The 18,988-nt window shown below is 39.5% G+C and overlaps 1 protein-coding gene across 1 annotated transcript; it reads left to right on the forward strand.

Annotated features, from left to right (window-relative positions):
- The first annotated feature begins 2,075 nt into the window (after positions 1-2,075).
- Positions 2,076-17,563, forward strand: LOC129278706 (methylosome subunit pICln-like). Its single transcript, XM_064111012.1, has 4 exons — positions 2,076-2,286; positions 11,060-11,325; positions 13,919-14,011; positions 14,544-17,563. Exons 1-4 carry the CDS (start codon positions 2,165-2,167, stop codon positions 14,699-14,701), a joined length of 639 nt encoding a protein of 212 aa, XP_063967082.1. The 5' UTR covers positions 2,076-2,164; the 3' UTR covers positions 14,702-17,563.
- The last annotated feature ends 1,425 nt before the right edge of the window (positions 17,564-18,988 follow it).

Genomic DNA, 18,988 nt, shown 5'->3' on the forward strand with positions numbered 1-18,988 from the left:
AGAAAAATATATAAAGAAGAGAAGAAGAAGAAGAACGGAAGAAGAAGAAATTAAGAAGAAGAAGAAGAAGGAGGAGGAGGAGAAGAATTACGGAAGAAGAATTGAGGAGGAAAGGAAGAAAAAGAACACGTAGAACAACAACAATAACAACACGAAGAGGAGAATAGAAGGAAAAAAGATAAAAGAAAAATAAGGAAAAGAAAAAAGGACATACATATCTATAAAAAAAAATCAATCATATTTATGTAAAATAAAATTACCTGACAGAGGAGAAAAGATCACGGTCTGTATTCAGGTTGGTATAACATATCATTTGCATATTCTCTTAATTTGACTCTCAATGCTCAATGAAGATATGTATATTTAAAAAAATAAAAAAATCCCAATGAGATGATGATAATAATAATAAATACGTTTATTGAAAAAGAAAGTGGAGGCTGAAAAAAAATGGAGTACAAAATCATGTTTATAAAGCATTCAATTAATTGGTTTCTCAGGTTGGGGTTTTAAAGATACTGATAGTTAAAATTCATAATCACGAGATCCGGCAAAATAAAATAAAGAAAAAAAATATGAAAAAAGTAAATAATTGTATTTTTTCAGCCTCCACAACCTGTTGAGCCAAATCAACGATTTATCGGTCCGGAGGGGTTGTACAGATGAAGCCTTAATTGAAACTCGTGCCTATTTTCAATTATTTTTTGTGAAAGGGGGTACCCATTATTATTACGGATTTTCTTCCTAAAAGAGACCCATGTTGTGTTCTAGTCGTTTGTAATGGCATGTGTAACTTTAAAAAAAAAATTGTTTACTGACGGACGCAAAAATTGAAGTTTGTTGGAAAACTGGGAAAAAATGACTTAAATGGGTTAAATTTACGAAAAGACAAAATCATTTACAAGGTATGTTTAAAGGTCTAGTTCACCTAGGAAAAAACAAGTTAATTTGAAGAGAAAAATAAAAAAAGCATAACACTGAAAATTCCATCAAATGATCGGATATAAAATAAAAAAGTTATGACACTTTAAAGTTTCGCGTATATTTTTCACAAAACAGTTGTATAAATAACTCATTAAAATGCAAATGAGAGAGTCGATGATGTTCCTGACTCACTATTTCTTTTGTTTTTTATTGTTTAAAATAACTATTTAAATTTTTGCAGATTTGACAATAATGACCCTCTTGATAGGCCTACTATAGTTATAGAATCACAAAATGTTAATGATAATTACTCAGTCATGTTCAGGGAGGAATAAAACTTTGTTTCACATGACAACGAGAAGAAAATTAGAATATTTCATATTCCATGTAATGAAATACAAAAGAGTGGATGCCATCAGCCCGGGGTCATCAGTACCCTCATTTGCATGCCGACCAGTATGTGAATAACTATTACGTGAAATTAAGCAAAACTTAAAAATGTTATAACTTTCTTATTTTACATCCGAATTTGATGAAAATTTATTTGTTATACCTGTTTGATTTTTCTCTTTTTATTCAAACCATCTTTTTGTTGGGGTGGGCTTATCCTTTACAGATTTTCAAGCTCAAACTGATACCCCAATACAATACCCCATGTTTAAAGATTTTTCACTAAAAAAAATGACTTAATAGATCGATCGGGGTTCTCTCAGCGGAAGACTAGTGTGAGTTGATCGAAAGCTAATGATGGGCACTTGTCGTTCATTTCTACTAGCCTAGGCTATACTTTTCTCTAGAGACATTTTTAGTTATATGGGTAAATAGAGACGAGTTTGTGTCTACGACTTCTAATTTTCATACTATTCTCTCTTCTTCATTCATTTCTCTCCCCTTTTCTCCTCGGTATTTTTTCTCCTCTTCGGTACCTTACCCCTCCCCTATGCCTTTTATACGTCCTATACGTTTTATAAAAAAAAATCCATACGTTTTATAAAAAAATAAGCCTCTAATAATTTACCTTTTAATATCTGACACACACACAAAACAGTCTTTCAATGAAAAATCTACATTTTTTTCCGAAAACCCCCAAAATAAAAATTGAATTGAACGGTCGATGTTGAACCATGGCCATGGACCTTATTTGGCACAGCGCCATCTCTGTCGAATGAACCCAACGAAATTTAGTCGATTCGATGAAGATATCGCCATCACGCGGGTGTCTTGAAAAAAAAGAAGGGAAATAATGATGGGATTTATCGCTTCAATTCAACCTCCACAGTCATCAGTGAGGTGGCAGAAAGATGACACCATTGCTTTCGTGGAGAAACAAGACTTGTCTAAGGGGACATTATACATAGCTGAAAGGTAAAAAAAACTAAGTAATAAGGCGTGCGCGCTGCGCCGCGCCTGTCGGGCATGATCAGAGACTCCATTTAGACGAAACTCTAGCCGTCATGATCGGGGAAGAGTCGGCCTGGACCCGGTACAAATTGCGCTGGGATTTATTCCTGATCCTGCAGCAAGCGCCGCGCCCGACATGCATGCATGCAGCATGGCCTGGTCGTTCCGGATTATTTTTGCCAGGGGGTCGGCTAATGAGAGAGAATGAAGCTTGTGAAAGGCTGGATAATGGGCTCCAAATTCGGTAGGCCTACTGATGCATGTGGTCTGATACGATCGAGCGAAGTTCGTGCAGCCTGCAGTGCAGGCTCCACTTCACTACCGCTACTGGCGCTAGCTACAGTCACTAGTCACTACATGCATGTACGTCTACGCTCCACCAACCCGAAGTTCGTGCAGGCTCCACTCCACAGAGTCCACTACCGCTACACTACGCTCCACCAACCCGAACTTCGAGACCGTGAACTCGATCTGATATTCCGAGTGACAAAGGACATGAAAGGTGGGGTTTTATGGGGGGGAAATATAAAATTCATGCAACATCACGATATTTAATAAAAACAATAAAACTAATAATAATATTCTTACTTTACACTAAGTTTCACTTCTTTTCCATGCTTCTATCAGTCTCAAAATTGGTGATTTAGTTTAGAGCCAACATGAAGTTCCTCACACATAAATAATTCGCTGCCAATTTCAAAACATCGCATGCGGATGCGATACATTGTATGTGCGAGGTGCCGGGTCCGGTCCAAGCTCGGACCCTCGCGCATGCGATGTTTTGAAACCGGCAGCGAATTATTTATATGTGTGAGGATGTGAAGTGGAGTGGAGCCTGCATGAACTTCGCTCGAGGTAGGACTGATATAGACAGCTGGCAGCAGTCTGTTTCGCGGAGTTTTTTAACATTTTTAATTTTTTTTTAATTCTCGTACACAGACGGCTCGCGATCGTGCAGCCGCCATTAGGGGGTTAACAATGCAAAATCCAGCTGTGAAGCCTGTGATCCCTCCGATGCCGGGACTCATCGATTCTTGTCTTTATTTCATAAAAATATATAAAAAGAACTGGACTAAATTAAAGTACATGTATTCCGTTTTGGCCTGAAATGGCATGCACCAAAACGGGGAAAAATAAACTTCAAAAGGAAAAAACCAGTGACTTTGGCTGTCGCGCAACGCCATTTTCACTGGTTCATCCGAACTTCATACATAAACATACAGAGATCAAGTCCCTGTACAGATCGGGTTAGAACTTCGGTCTCTGTAATTGTCGAGTGGAGCCAACGGAGTTCAGCGGAACAACCAATAACAGAGACAGAAGCTTTTGGTCTAGGTCTGATACAGTTAATGTTGTAAATCGGATCAAAAATCAGATCGAAAATCGGATCGGCAGTTAAGCTTCTAAAATCGAAATCGAATCGAAAATCGAATCGGCGATGTTTAAAAACAAAGGAATAATGACATCAAAATGTTGTTCGCGGTCGCGCGCATCTTCCTGACAAAGTCACAAAGACGAATGCATTGGAATGGAAGTCGCCAACATGCGCGATCGTTTGGAACATGTTTTAAAGCCAGGGGTTTTGAGGTGTTATTGCTTTAAAATAAACCGAGTGATTTTTATTAGAAAGATAAACGAAAGACGCATCTTCCGAGCAAAGGCGCAAAGGAAAATAAAATGAAAATATTTCTCATAGATCAGAGGTTAATGAACGATCGGCGGGACATCTTTTAGAAGTATTTTTAGGTGCTAGCGATTTAGAATTATTGGAATGATCTCTTACGACGCATCATCTTAAAGTCGCAAGTGCAATTAAAATGAAGTAGAAGACGCAAGCACGCACGATGATTTGAAATGTTATTAAAATGTTTTGGGTAGCTAGCGTTTTCAAATCAATTTGAAGTTCACGGAGAAGATGTCTATCATCAAAAAAGGGGGTAAGAGAGTAGCGCAGTGAGCTCCGTCGGTAATACGACCTTTCAAAGTTCAAGGTAGTGCTGCAAGTCAGGCGCCATGTTCGGGTTCGGTTCGGTTCGGCAAGGTTCGGCAGAAAATTGCCGAACATTGGTTCGGTTCGGGGTTCGGTAATGATAGACTGATAAAAGTTATAGTTCATTCAGGTATACGTAGCGTTTCGGTAGACAATTTGTACTTGATTGACTGCATGTGCTCGCGTGTCCTCTGTCACATCAAACCATTTTATCTCTATCTTGCTGACATGAAACTATGAAAGTTATAGCGCTCAACGAATCAACTGTTATCTCGAATTTGATTATCTGATGACAGATTTATTGGGTAACTCACAGTTCTAAAATGGCGACTCTTCCTCGTCGTCCATACCTGGACCACGCTTTGGATACTTGCCAAATTAACTACGCTCGCACTCGTACCGGTACCAGTTAGGCCAGCGCATGCAGTCCCCTTGTAGCGGGACTCTGAGCTCATGAATATTTATATTTACAGTCCGGCCAAACGTGATTGGCCATTGCATCACATACGAGGCGGCCAGCGCCAGTGCACTGAACTGCAGGCATAGTAGGGCCAGGGGCGTGTCGAAGAAAGCGTGCTTATGTAATGCGCCTTTCGCTAATTGGCTCGATGGGTGAACTAAACCACCAATCGCATGTCGCTGATTGTCGCATTGGTACATACAGCCACGTGCTTTGTCACCCGCGAAACTCAGCTCACCGATTGAAAAGCAATTGCCGAGATTTCTATGATTTTATTGGTCAGATTTCATTCGACCATGAACATACAGACAAAGTGGGATGCAAAGTTTTACGACTGTAATGGGACAGGGGGAGTAGAGTGATCATCGAATTGTTTATGGTTAATTTGAGAAGTTGATAAGAAAGGGAAAAAAGTAAAGATTGGGGGTCATTTTCCCCCAAGAGATGACTGTTTCCGCTTTATCTTCATTCAACTTTTCAACGAGGGGAAGGGGATCTTGCTATATGCTATACCGTAATCATTCATGAGTGTTTGATTTTTATTTTCATCTGATTGTTAATAATAAAAAAGATAACTTCACCTCATCTCATTTCTATATTATTTGTTTTGCGTCTCTCCTTTCCATCTCTAACAGTCACTCACTTTATTTCCCACTTTCACTGGATCTCTCGTTTTCAAAACTCTTTACTTCTCTCTAGAATCATGAAAACTAGACAGTAGCGAGCCGACACCTCAATAATAATGTTAATCACCTCAATCAGATCTTTATTCTCCGCCGCAACAATACACGAGTTACGATCTTCATCACGTATCGTAATTCGTAATATTAATGGTACTTCATCTTTCACTTTCAGTTTATTGAGCTCGTTCATTCAAAATACTTTGAAGATTTTCAAACAAGAATCTTGTTCGCCACCTAAAAACAACAATATTTAAATAATTAGATTTAACCAATGAACACTCATACAGTTTTGGTTTTCTTTACCATGCTTCGGCGATTCGGCCACAGAGCGAGAGATGATGAAAGCCAGTAAAATGATTATAGCGCAAGCTCGCGCAACATCATTCATCGGATCTCCTTTCTTAATCAGGGCCGTAAAAACCACAATGTCAACATGAAAATGAAAACAAAATCTAGTAACCGCAAAATAAGCGCATACTTCCAACATACAATTGCAAAGAAGATTAGAGAATGCGCAAATATAATGATTAGAAAGGGTGTAAACTTACATGTATAAATTTATTAGCTGAAAGCCGTTTTTTTTTTTTTTTGCCGAACTTCCGAACCAAGTCTTAGTGTTCGGTTCGGTTCTGTTCGGTTCGGAAGTGCCATGTTCGGCGAACTACCGTTCGGTTCGGCGGTTCGGCTACAGCACTAGTTCAAGGCGGCATCCGCTATCACCACGAGATTAAAAATAAAATGTATATCATCATAAACGATGTAAGAGAGCAACGCAATAAGCTCCGTCAATAGTACAGTCTTTAAAAGTTTATGGCGGGGTCAGCTATCACCACGAGGTTGATAATATAAAATGAATATCATCATAAACGATGTAAGAGAGTAACGCAATGAGCTCCGTCAGTAGCACGATCTTTAAAAGTTCACGGCGGGGTCCGCTATCACCACGAGGTTGAAAATAAAATGTATATCATCATAAACGATGTAAGAGAGTAACGCAATAAGCTCCGTCAATAGTACAGTCTTTAAAAGTTTATGGCGGGGTCCGCTATCACCACGAGGTTGAAGAGAAGATTTATATCATTATAAACGGGGTTAGAGAGTAGCGCAGTGAGCTCCGTCGGTAATACGACCTTTCAAAGTTCACGGCGGGGTCCGCTATCACCACGAGGTTGAAAATAAAATGTATATCATCATAAACGGGGTTAGAGAGTAGCACAGTGAGCTCCGTCGGTAATACGACCTTTACAAAGTTCACGGCGGGGTCCGCTATCACCACGAGGTTGAAAATAAAATGTATATCATCATAAACGATGTAAGAGAGTAACGCAGTGAGCTCCGTCGGTAATACGACCTTTCAAAGTTCACGGCGGCATCCGCTATCACCACGAGGTTGAAAATAAAATGTATATCATCATAAACGATGTAAGAGAGTAACGCAATAAGCTCCGTCAATAGTACAGTCTTTAAAAGTTTATGGCGGGGTCCGCTATCACCACGAGGTTGAAGAGAAGATTTATATCATTATAAACGGGGTTAGAGAGTAGCGCAGTGAGCTTTGTCGGTAATACGACCTTTCAAAGTTCACGGCGGGGTCCGCTATCACCACGAGGTTGAAAATAAAATGTATATCATCATAAACGGGGTTAGAGAGTAGCGCAGTGAGCTCCGTCGGTAATACGACCTTTCAAAGTTCACGGCGGGGTCCGCTATCACCACGAGGTTGAAAATAAAATGTATATCATCATAAACGATGTAAGAGAGTAACGCAGTGAGCTCCGTCGGTAATACGACCTTTCAAAGTTCACGGCGGCATCCGCTATCACCACGAGGTTGAAAATAAAATGTATATCATCATAAACGATGTAAGAGAGTAACGCAATAAGCTCCGTCAATAGTACAGTCTTTAAAAGTTTATGGCGGGGTCCGCTATCACCACGAGGTTGAAGAGAAGATTTATATCATTATAAACGGGGTTAGAGAGTAGCGCAGTGAGCTCCGTCGGTAATACGACCTTTCAAAGTTCACGGCGGGGTCCGCTATCACCACGAGGTTGAAAATAAAATGTATATCATCATAAACGGGGTTAGAGAGTAGCGCAGTGAGCTCCGTCGGTAATACGACCTTTCAAAGTTGACGGCGGGGTCCGCTATCACCACGAGGTTGAAAATAAAATGCATATCATCATAAACGATGTAAGAGAGTAACGCAGTGAGCTCCGTCGGTAATACGACCTTTCAAAGTTCACGGCGGCATCCGCTATCACCACGAGGTTGAAAATAAAATGTATTTCATCATAAACGATGTAAGAGAGTAACGCAATAAGCTCCGTCAATAGTACAGTCTTTAAAAGTTTATGGCGGGGTCCGCTATCACCACGAGGTTGAAGAGAAGATTTATATCATTGTAAACTGGGTTAGAGAGTAGCGCAGTGAGCTCCATCGGTAATACGACCTTTCAAAGTTCACGGCGGCTTCCGCTATCACCACGAGGTTGAAAATAAAATGAATATCATCATAAACGATGTAAGAGAGCAACGCAATAAGCTCCGTCAATAGTACAGTCTTTAAAAGTTTATGGCGGGTCCGCTATCACCACGAGGTTGAAGAGAAGATTTATATCTTTATAAACGATGTAAGAGAGTAACGCAATGAGCTCCGTCAGTAGCACGATCTTTAAAAGTTCACGGCGGGGTCCGCTATCACCACGAGGTTGAAAATAAAATGTATATCATCATAAACGATGTAAGAGAGTAACGTAATAAGCTCCGTCAATAGTACAGTCTTTAAAAGTTTATGGCGGGGTCCGCTATCACCACGAGGTTGAAGAGAAGATTTATATCATTATAAACGGGGTTAGAGAGTAGCGCAGTGAGCTTTGTCGGTAATACGACCTTTCAAAGTTCACGGCGGGGTCCGCTATCACCACGAGGTTGAAAATAAAATGTATATCATCATAAACGGGGTTAGAGAGTAGCGCAGTGAGCTCCGTCGGTAATACGACCTTTCAAAGTTCACGGCGGGGTCCGCTATCACCACGAGGTTGAAAATAAAATGTATATCATCATAAACGATGTAAGAGAGTAACGCAGTGAGCTCCGTCGGTAATACGACCTTTCAAAGTTCACGGCGGCATCCGCTATCACCACGAGGTTGAAAATAAAATGTATATCATCATAAACGATGTAAGAGAGTAACGCAATAAGCTCCGTCAATAGTACAGTCTTTAAAAGTTTATGGCGGGGTCCGCTATCACCACGAGGTTGAAGAGAAGATTTATATCATTATAAACGGGGTTAGAGAGTAGCGCAGTGAGCTCCGTCGGTAATACGACCTTTCAAAGTTCACGGCGGGGTCCGCTATCACCACGAGGTTGAAAATAAAATGTATATCATCATAAACGGGGTTAGAGAGTAGCGCAGTGAGCTCCGTCGGTAATACGACCTTTCAAAGTTGACGGCGGGGTCCGCTATCACCACGAGGTTGAAAATAAAATGCATATCATCATAAACGATGTAAGAGAGTAACGCAGTGAGCTCCGTCGGTAATACGACCTTTCAAAGTTCACGGCGGCATCCGCTATCACCACGAGGTTGAAAATAAAATGTATTTCATCATAAACGATGTAAGAGAGTAACGCAATAAGCTCCGTCAATAGTACAGTCTTTAAAAGTTTATGGCGGGGTCCGCTATCACCACGAGGTTGAAGAGAAGATTTATATCATTGTAAACTGGGTTAGAGAGTAGCGCAGTGAGCTCCATCGGTAATACGACCTTTCAAAGTTCACGGCGGCTTCCGCTATCACCACGAGGTTGAAAATAAAATGAATATCATCATAAACGATGTAAGAGAGCAACGCAATAAGCTCCGTCAATAGTACAGTCTTTAAAAGTTTATGGCGGGTCCGCTATCACCACGAGGTTGAAGAGAAGATTTATATCTTTATAAACGATGTAAGAGAGTAACGCAATGAGCTCCGTCAGTAGCACGATCTTTAAAAGTTCACGGCGGGGTCCGCTATCACCACGAGGTTGAAAATAAAATGTATATCATCATAAACGATGTAAGAGAGTAACGTAATAAGCTCCGTCAATAGTACAGTCTTTAAAAGTTTATGGCGGGGTCCGCTATCACCACGAGGTTGAAGAGAAGATTTATATCTTTATAAACGATGTAAAAGAGTAACGCAATGAGCTCCGTCAGTAGCACGATCTTTAAAAGTTCACGGCGGGGTCCGCTATCACCACGAGGTTGAAAATAAAATGTATATCATCACAAACGATGTAAGAGAGTAACGTAATAAGCTCCGTCAATAGTACAGTCTTTAAAAGTTTATGGCGGGGTCCGCTATCACCACGAGGTTGAAGAGAAGATTTATATCATTATAAAGGGGGTAAGAGAGTAGCGCAGTGAGCTCCGTCGGTAATACGACCTTTCAAAGTTCACGGCGGCATCCGCTATCACCACGAGGTTGAAAATAAAATGTATATAATCATAAACGATGTAAGAGAGTAGCGCAGTGAGCTCCGTCGGTAATACGACCTTTCAAAGTTCACGGCGGCATCCGCTATCACCATGAGTTGGAAGAGAAGATATTTATCCTCTTAAACATCGCCATAGATAATACCGCGTCTTTCTCCCTGAATAATGCGACCTCTAAATAGCTAGCACCTCAAAATAGCTAGCACCTCAAAAACAATCTTGAAATATGTTCTGAGCGATCACGCACTGTAACCAGATCTACGCCGATTTTTTATTTTCGATTTTTTCCTTCAAGGGGCATGATCGAAGATCGGCAAGTGATTGCCGATTGCAAAATCGGTTACAAGCTTAGATACAGTCATTAATATTTTAACAGATCTAGATCAGTAGAGGCGCACGGCCAATTATGGGAGACTCCCATATCAGTGCAGTCTCCAGTTTGGGAGACCAATTTCCTTTGTTTACATTTGCTGCAAAAGGATTCACTTGGCAGCAAATAGAAATGTGATAAGCAGATTCCTCATGAAAAATTACCCCTTTTCACCGTCTACTTTGAAAATTTACCATCTACTTTTGTTTTGATAAGGATTTTTGTTGTCATCCACACAAAACAAATGGGCTTCTGACCTCAATGAGACAAATTTTTGGGTGGAAAAAATTACGCTTTTGTTGGTGTTTGTTTCTTTTGTTCTTTTGCAAAGCAAGTCTCCAATATGGGAGATTGTCTCCCATCAATCGCAACTCTTTGTAAGACGGGCCCTAAGAATCTAACGTTAGGCACGCACAGCTAGCTGCTGCATTATGTACTGTACATGTAATATGGGTCTAGATTCAATCCAGGGTTTTTTTCCGAGCTTGCCGAGCCCAATGGTAGCCTATGTATCTGTTCTACCATGCAAATCTTAAAGGATTCCCAAGTGTGGACCCTTAACCAGAGCTTCAGATGGGCTGTAATTTAATATTGTGAATGAAGATGATGGCGTATTACTTCATCAAAACAATCATGAAAAACAGGTTAATTCCATCCCTATACATGTACTAACTAGCAAGAATTTCATGGTATTTCATCTTAATAATAGACAAGGTTTGTCACAAACTCTACTCTGAATTTTTTTCTCCCTGCAGCCATGTATCATGGATTAACCCAAGTGGACAAGGCTTCAATGTTCCTTACCGTGCCATCACGGTCCATGCTATATCGAGAGACCTGTCGTCATTCCCACACGAGTGCCTCTACCTCATGATCGACTCCGATGTGATGACCGAGCTCAGAGATGTCCCGGGCCAAGGAGGAGATGCACCTCAAGATGACAACAGCGATGACGGCTTCCAGGAGGAAGAGGGGAATGAAGTCCGAGAGATCAGACTTGTTCCTCAGGATAAAACAGTGTGTAAGTTAATAAGAGAAGGAACCTTTTCCAGAGTAGATCTTTCTACTTGGCGAAGCACGGAGGATTAAGAACAGAGTGCAGAAGGTGTTGTCAATTGTCTGCCAAGCGACAAAGAACAGTCAAGAAGTATTTGTTGAAAGTTGGTAAACTGAAACAGTAGTTTAATCCTTGATTCAGAGCTGACCCCCCCCCCCAAAAAAAAAAATGCAAATGTATGATTTTCAAGCATCAAATATTAAACTACTGTTCACCAACTTTTGGCAAAGACTTATTTTTTTGTCATTTGGCAGGCATTTGACAATACATTTACTGTTATCTTGTCTTGAATCCTTTGTATTTCGCTGAGCGAAAACTCCCTACTTTCAATTTTGGTAACTTAACCATCCAATGGAAACATCCACGCCAACACAATATTCTAATCTAATCGAGGGACTCGTTACTTTTAGAAATCATCCTGGAGTTTAATATGGAGGCATTTTTTTACGCCCGTGGTAGACGGGACGTACAATGTATGGTATCACACGGTGTCTATCCGTCCGCCTGTCTGTCCGTTAACTTTTCATTTTTAATGTGATAACTTTAGTTTGACTTAACCTAGGTTCATATAATTTTGTGTGTTTGATACTAGCATGAATCCCAGGAAGCCTATTGGTTTTGAGGTCAAAAGGTCAAGGTCACACTGACAAAATCCTCATCCTATAAAATCCTCATTTACTGCCATGTTAAATCTGATCCAATGGAATAGATTTAGGCAGTACATTGTAAGTTGTGTAAAGTAGCTTTCAAAAATACAAAATTAATTGTTTGCCTAAACAAAACTTCATGTAGGTCTATCAGCCCTGCAAACTACAAGGATGTTCTGATGTAGAGGCACTAAAAAACAATAGGGCTTAAAGATTGTATTTTAACCCCCCCCCCCCCCCACATATGTTTAGTTTTTGCAACCCTCTCATTTTGATCATCCATAACTTTGATACAATATTAAGTTCTTCTAAATGTATGTTGGGTATTTAATGTAGAGGTTTCATGGTATTGGTAACATTTTGTATTCTATTGTGGGCATTTGATGGTTTGAAAAGTAAAATGAACAGGATGTACATGTACTAATTAACTGCACGATGTCTTCAGACTCTTTCATAGTATATGACCTTGAATTTAATCCCTTAATCCGTTCTTTGTCACCTTAATGCCTTGTTGAGTGCTTTAATAGACTGCAAGCTTTCATCAACATTTTTTTCATCAGTACTGTCCTGCAGAACTTGATATTACATGCATATGATAAAGAGTGCTTGGAGTATTTATCAACTGCTGTTGGAATTGAGCTATCATGGAATATCTTTGTTTTAGGACCAGTCATCACATTTTCCCCCTCTTATGCTATGTCATCTTTATTTGATATGAAAACAAAGGGAAGTGCCACTGCATTTACATATGTCCGAGGTTAAAGTTACTTGTTTTGGTAGGAAAAAGTACAGGGCTACTGTTATGGATAATGATCACAGGTAAAAAAAAGGGACAAGAAAGTAACGTGCCTAAAACAACTTTCCCCCCATTAAAAAATGGGGGAAAAGAAAATGTTTCGTTTTGGAGGTTTATTTCAAATTTGTCGAATGCCAATTCATCCATTTGCTAACTTGTCTACTATCATTTGGTCTACCATCAGGTCGTCCGCTATCCACATAGTCTTACTGCCATTTTGTCCAATCACCATTTTGTTTAACAACCATTTGGTCCAATAGCCATTTAGTCCATATACCATTCGGTCTAATTGGACTAAGTGTTAATTGTGCAAAATGAATGAAAATAAAATGGATATTAGACCAACTGGTTATGAGATAAAATGGTCATAGGCAAAATGATTAGACGAAGTGATAATCAGACCAAATGGTTGGTAGACGAAATGTTGATGGACGGAATGGCATTTGATTAGATTAAATGGAAGTAGACCATTTGATTAGTGGACAAGTTGGCAGTAGACGAATTGGTAATTTACCGTTTTGGGCTGGCGAGACACCGGGCAAGGCATAGGCCTATAGGAGGCAGTGGTGAATTATGCAATGACCACTGCCATACATCTGGAAACTTTTAGGTGGTTATGAGTGAAATGTTCTGGCATGTACTTCTGAATAACCTAAATAGAGGCTTATCTCAGGAGAGATGAATGGTGATGGAATGCTTCAAGTGCTAGAAACTGCAGCTCGAGATAAAATCAGAATAATTACATGTATGAAAGGTGTGCAATCTGGGTCCCGTCTTAAAAGGAGTTACGATTGATCCAATAAATCATAACTCTATGGAAATCCATCAGTGTCATAATTTTTTACTAGAAATCTGTACAATGTCCTTTGTAAGCAAAGAGAAACACAGTGAATTTTCAAGAAAACAATGAATGCATGAATATGCATCATAGTTAGAAAATATTTTTAACAAACATGCTTTTTAGATGTTGACGTTGCTGGCCGTCCATAGTTGTGATTGATCGAATCAATCGCAACTCTTTGTAAGACGGCGGCCTGAATGCATTATTTCCTAGATCAGACAGTGTCTGTATTCGTGTAATCGCCTGTTGTTATCTGTTTTCTTCTCCTTATAGTACAGAGTATGTTTGATGCTATGTCAGAATGCCAGGCTTTACATCCAGACCCAGATGATGATGGAGATGACGCAAATGCTTTTGTCCAATGCGGTGAGTATGACAGCATGTGATTAGTTATGGTAAATCCTCCAAAAAGTGTATTTTAATTTATAACTGAATTACTGAAACCATGTGAGTGTGTGTGTCCTCAAACAGTTTCGATTTGAACAACACAAAATGAAAACCTATTTTTTTAGGGAAAGTCAATCTATTTTACCTTTATTTTTTCTCAATTGTTTTACTAGGCACTTACATGTGTGTGCACTGTTTTCTTTATGAAAAAGTATATAATGGGCTAAGAATTGGAAAATATATTTCTTTGTCTTTTAGCTTCCTAGTTTCCAGTCATCTGCAAACATTATTTTCCTTCCTCAGATTATGATATGATATTGTACAGTCTGTCATAGGTTATAAACCTCTTCATGTATGTAATTTAAAGTATCTATTTTGTTTTATATTTGAATTGCACACATGTTCTACTCAGCCTTTGGCTGCCATACTTGTACTTGTACCTGTTTCTCTTATTAAGCCAGTTTTGATCAATTGATTTTTTTATGTTCACTGTCAATCATTCCTTCTCCAGATGATGAAGAAGAGGAGGAAGAAGAGGAGGAAGGAGAGGAGGGGGAAGAAGGGGAGGATCCTGCAATAGGGGTAGAGTTGATCATCGCTAATCAAGGCGACAGCGATGCCATGGACACCGGCCAGTTCGACGATGCGGATATGGATCCGGAGCATTGACGAACAATTTCATTCATTCCAGCGGACGCTAAAGCTGACATTGAAGGCTTGTTTACATTATATGTTGATGTGAATTCATTGAAATGACTGCATTATTTCATGTGGGCAATGTACTTACATTGTGTATCATCATGGAGCTATTGAAACACCTATACAGGCAAACATGGATCTGCTAGAGGTGGACATCTTTGTTTTGTTTTGCAATTCCTGCATACGTGGTCCTTGCTTGTTTGCCATTAGAGTCTTAAGGGGGATCATTGTGGGGGGGGGGGGGATTTGACCCCACTTCCTGTCAAAGTCTTACAACTGTGAAGATATGACAGGACATTTTTTTTTTCAAGTCTTATGCATTTTTTGGTACCAAGGTCAAGACAATCAAACTACATGTAAGAGTCATGGGGTCATAGCTCATTTTGTTATATGTTGGCACAAAAAAATATATTTTACAGGAATTTGTGTACACCTAATGGAAAATTATGATTTACATTATTTGTACCAAGCAATGTAAATTTCTGATCCTATGCCATCAATCCTATCCTATCTAAAATTCATCAGAAACTAAATTCTAGAATACCTTTGAGTCATGAAAACAATAAAGTACATAAGCATAAAAAACAAATATATATATATAAAAGAATGAATTTAAGGGTGACATCTTTTCACAAAAAGTAATGTTGGAAATGATTTCTGATTTCCCACCAACCTTTTGCAAAAGATTTTGCTTTAAAGACCCTTATTTGAAGGGAATGACAAAAACAAAATCCATGCAACTCATTTGCCAATTCTAATATAAAGAACAATTTTGCCAAAGAAATAAAAACCCTGCATACCAGCACCGTTTACTGCTGTCTCAACTTCCATCCTATGCAAAATTTCTTACCGATCTGACTTTTCACTGCCAAGGTCAAGATCTTCCAATCCCGTAAAACCTTGATCTGTAAAAGCATAGATCAATCGATGGTAAGTCATAAAAAACAATGTAATAGTTTGTATGAGTGTGACTGCCACATATATCCACCCCCCTTCCCTCCATTCCTTTATCTCGTCTTAGTCTAGTATAAAAGGCGATATGAGTTTATAGGCTGTAAGAGGCAGCTGTTAGGACTGGAGTGAAACTGTTGGGCAGCTGTTGTCTCATTCTTCTACTCCAGGCAGTGAGTGCCCTCTGCATGTATATGCTACCGCTAGAGTCACACCTTCGGAACGAACTCCACACTGACCTATGGTATGTCATTGGAAATAGCGTATCAGCTTTTGTTAATCTGGGTCCCGTAACACAAAGATTAGGGATTAATCGTACGCTTGATTTTCACGATTGATTGTACATGTACATTGTAGTTAATGCAATCAATCGTTAAAAAATGTACGATCATTGCTAAGCATTGTGTTATGGGCCCCTGGAGTTGGTTGCACTGGTTTGAATGTAGCATATACCTAGGCCCTGTCTTACAAAGACTTGCGATTGATCTGATCACTCCCAACTATGGCAATCCACCAATGTAATAATTCTATATAGAAGAAATGTACAAAACATTCCTTTGGAAACAAGAGGAACATGATAATTTGTCAAAGGATGATGGAAACATGACTATGATCATATTTATTAAAAAAAACACTTTGAAGGGACATATGCATTTTAGATGTTGGAGTCATTGGGTTTCCATAGTTGTGATTAAGTGTGATTAATAGGATCAATTGTATCTCTTAGTAAGACAGGGACCCTGTAGTACTTGTCAGTTAGGAAGTACAGTGTATATACATTTAAAGGGATAGTTGGGTTCCGGGGAAGGCAAAAACAATCATTGTGAACTTAAAATTTATTTTCCTGTATGCTTGAGACTATTGTATTGTGGTATGTGTAGTTTCACTGCAAATTAGTTCTCTTCGTATGCCCTCGGTTACTTTGTATTGAAATGTTGCATACAAAGACTGATGAATATTTAGGCCAATATCAATGGAGTTGAGGGGTCTGCTGAATTTATGTGAGAGATACGTGGGTTCTGGGGAAGGCAAAAATAATCGAGAACTTTTACTTTCTTTTCCTGTATGATTGAGATTATGGTATGTGTAGTTGCACTGCAAATGATTCCTCTCCATATGCCCTCAATCCCTTTAACTTTAGAGGTTACATAAATGGCAGATAAATATTCAGGGGGGTGTTTCACAAAGATTTAAGTGTGACTTAAATCACACTTACATGTAAATGCCGACATGTATCTGAAATACAACGCACAATCTAATTGATCAGTACGCAGTAGTACGCGTCCTCTTTGCATGATCTGACCAATGCGGTTATGCCTTTTATAATGCACGCAACTAGGCTTTTAAGTGCGACTCGAAGGTCATACTTAAATCTTTGTGAAACACCCCCCCACCCCCCCGGCCAATATTATGGAGGTTGAAAGGACTGCAGAATTATGCATCTAGGTATGCTGACAAAAGTGTAAAAAAAAGTACTAGAACACAGGTATCACTAGCAAAATGACTTGTCAATTTGTAATTGGATCGTTTGTACAATTTTTTCCGATATCGACAATCTTCAAGAGAAGTCTTGTATACATTTTGTACATTAATGTACAGTTTGGGAATCTACTATGTACTTGAAACTTGAAATGGACTTCTTTTGTTGAATACACTGAAATTATTTATACTTTATACATGTGGTATATTGTTCAGGTTATATGTTCATTTATTTCAACTTCGATTTTTATTTCATGTATGAATTAAAAAGACATGAAATTATTTGTTAAACAAAAAAAAATCTTGTAGATAATTCAGCAACTGGATTTCTCTTTGAAAGAGAATAGTACAGTACCTGTACAGATGACGTAACTTTTGGTATAAATATATCTTTGAAAAATATTTCAGTTTTTCAGAACTTTTTGTTTATCATCATCCCATGGACCCTGCTACGAAGTATGGTCCATGATCTTCCCGTGGCAATGAAGAGAAATAGGGAAAAGAGTGAGAGGGAGAGATAGATAGTAGCCAGTAAAGACAGGAGCAAAGAGTTAACACAAAACGGAAGAGAGGCGCGATAGCTCATTCGGTAGAGCGGGGGACTCGTATTCCGGTGACCCGGGTTCGATTCCCACTTGGTGCGCTAGTGCCCTTTGGTAAGGCATTAATCCTCAGTACCAGGTCCTTCGGAGGGGACCTTAAGCCGTCGGTCCTCTGGTTGCTTGCTTACAAGCATTCATGCTTTCTTAGCAATCAGGTAAAAAAATCACCACCACCAAGAGAGAGAGAGAGAGAGGCAGTTGACATAGATATATTATGCTCAGGGACAGAACCAGGGTTCCCACAGAAATTTGAAAACAGAATTCCATGACTAAATTGCTGCTTTCCATGACTTCCTTTCCGGCACGGTTTCCAAAATCAGACACGTTAATGATGGCCTCCACCTCCCCTCACAGTCATCCGTTCCACCCACTATCTTACTCATGACATGTACATCTATTATCATTAGTATATGGGCCGTTTCTGACCAGGGTACCGTTTTCGTTTCACCCACACCCAAAATGATCTTGAACACAATTCCATGACTTTTCACAAATTCTCTGACTTTCCATGACCACAATTTTTTCCAGGATTTTCATGACTGGGAACCCCCAAGAACAAGAGTTTTGATAGGAGCAATACAACCCGTTTTTCCCCCCAAATGAATTACAGTGGTAGAATATAGTTATATATCTCTCTTATGGTTAATCTTCCTTTTTTATCCCTTCTCATTGTCTTCAAGCGGGTGGGGGTCTGTAGTGCTCCTCCTGACTAGAGACAGGAGTTGGGCAGATTAACGCGAGATGGGAGAGAGAACAGAGGTGGCGGACAGTGCGAAGGAAAGAAATGTTCTAAAGAGTAGGACTATTGACAAAAGTGAAGGGCGACAGGAGGGTGGTAGTCTGCAGGCACAGACCTTTGGTTCCACAATTCGCATAGTGCATAATGCAGGGTCTGAAGTAGTGAGACTAGATTCACCATGTTCTATGGCTGGTCCATAGAGATACATATATTAGTATATATCTCTATGGGCTGGTCTTATTTGACAGTATTTGGGCTCTAGTCTTCAGTCTAGACCTGTTATTGGTTGAAGTGTCATTTATGAGTCTGTGCTTGCAGACTACAAGGGTAGGGAGGAGAGAGGAAGATGTAGAGGGGGGAATGGGGAATGAAAGGAAATGTGCTCATGGTAACTTAAAGGGATGGTCCGGGCTGACAATATTTATATCTAAATAAACAGAGTAAAATTCACAGAACAAAATGCTGAAAATTTCATCAAAATCAGAT

The sequence above is a fragment of the Lytechinus pictus genome, chromosome 16 (genome assembly GCF_037042905.1).
Source record: "Lytechinus pictus isolate F3 Inbred chromosome 16, Lp3.0, whole genome shotgun sequence".
In the NCBI taxonomy this organism is placed as follows: Eukaryota; Metazoa; Echinodermata; class Echinoidea; order Temnopleuroida; family Toxopneustidae; genus Lytechinus; species Lytechinus pictus.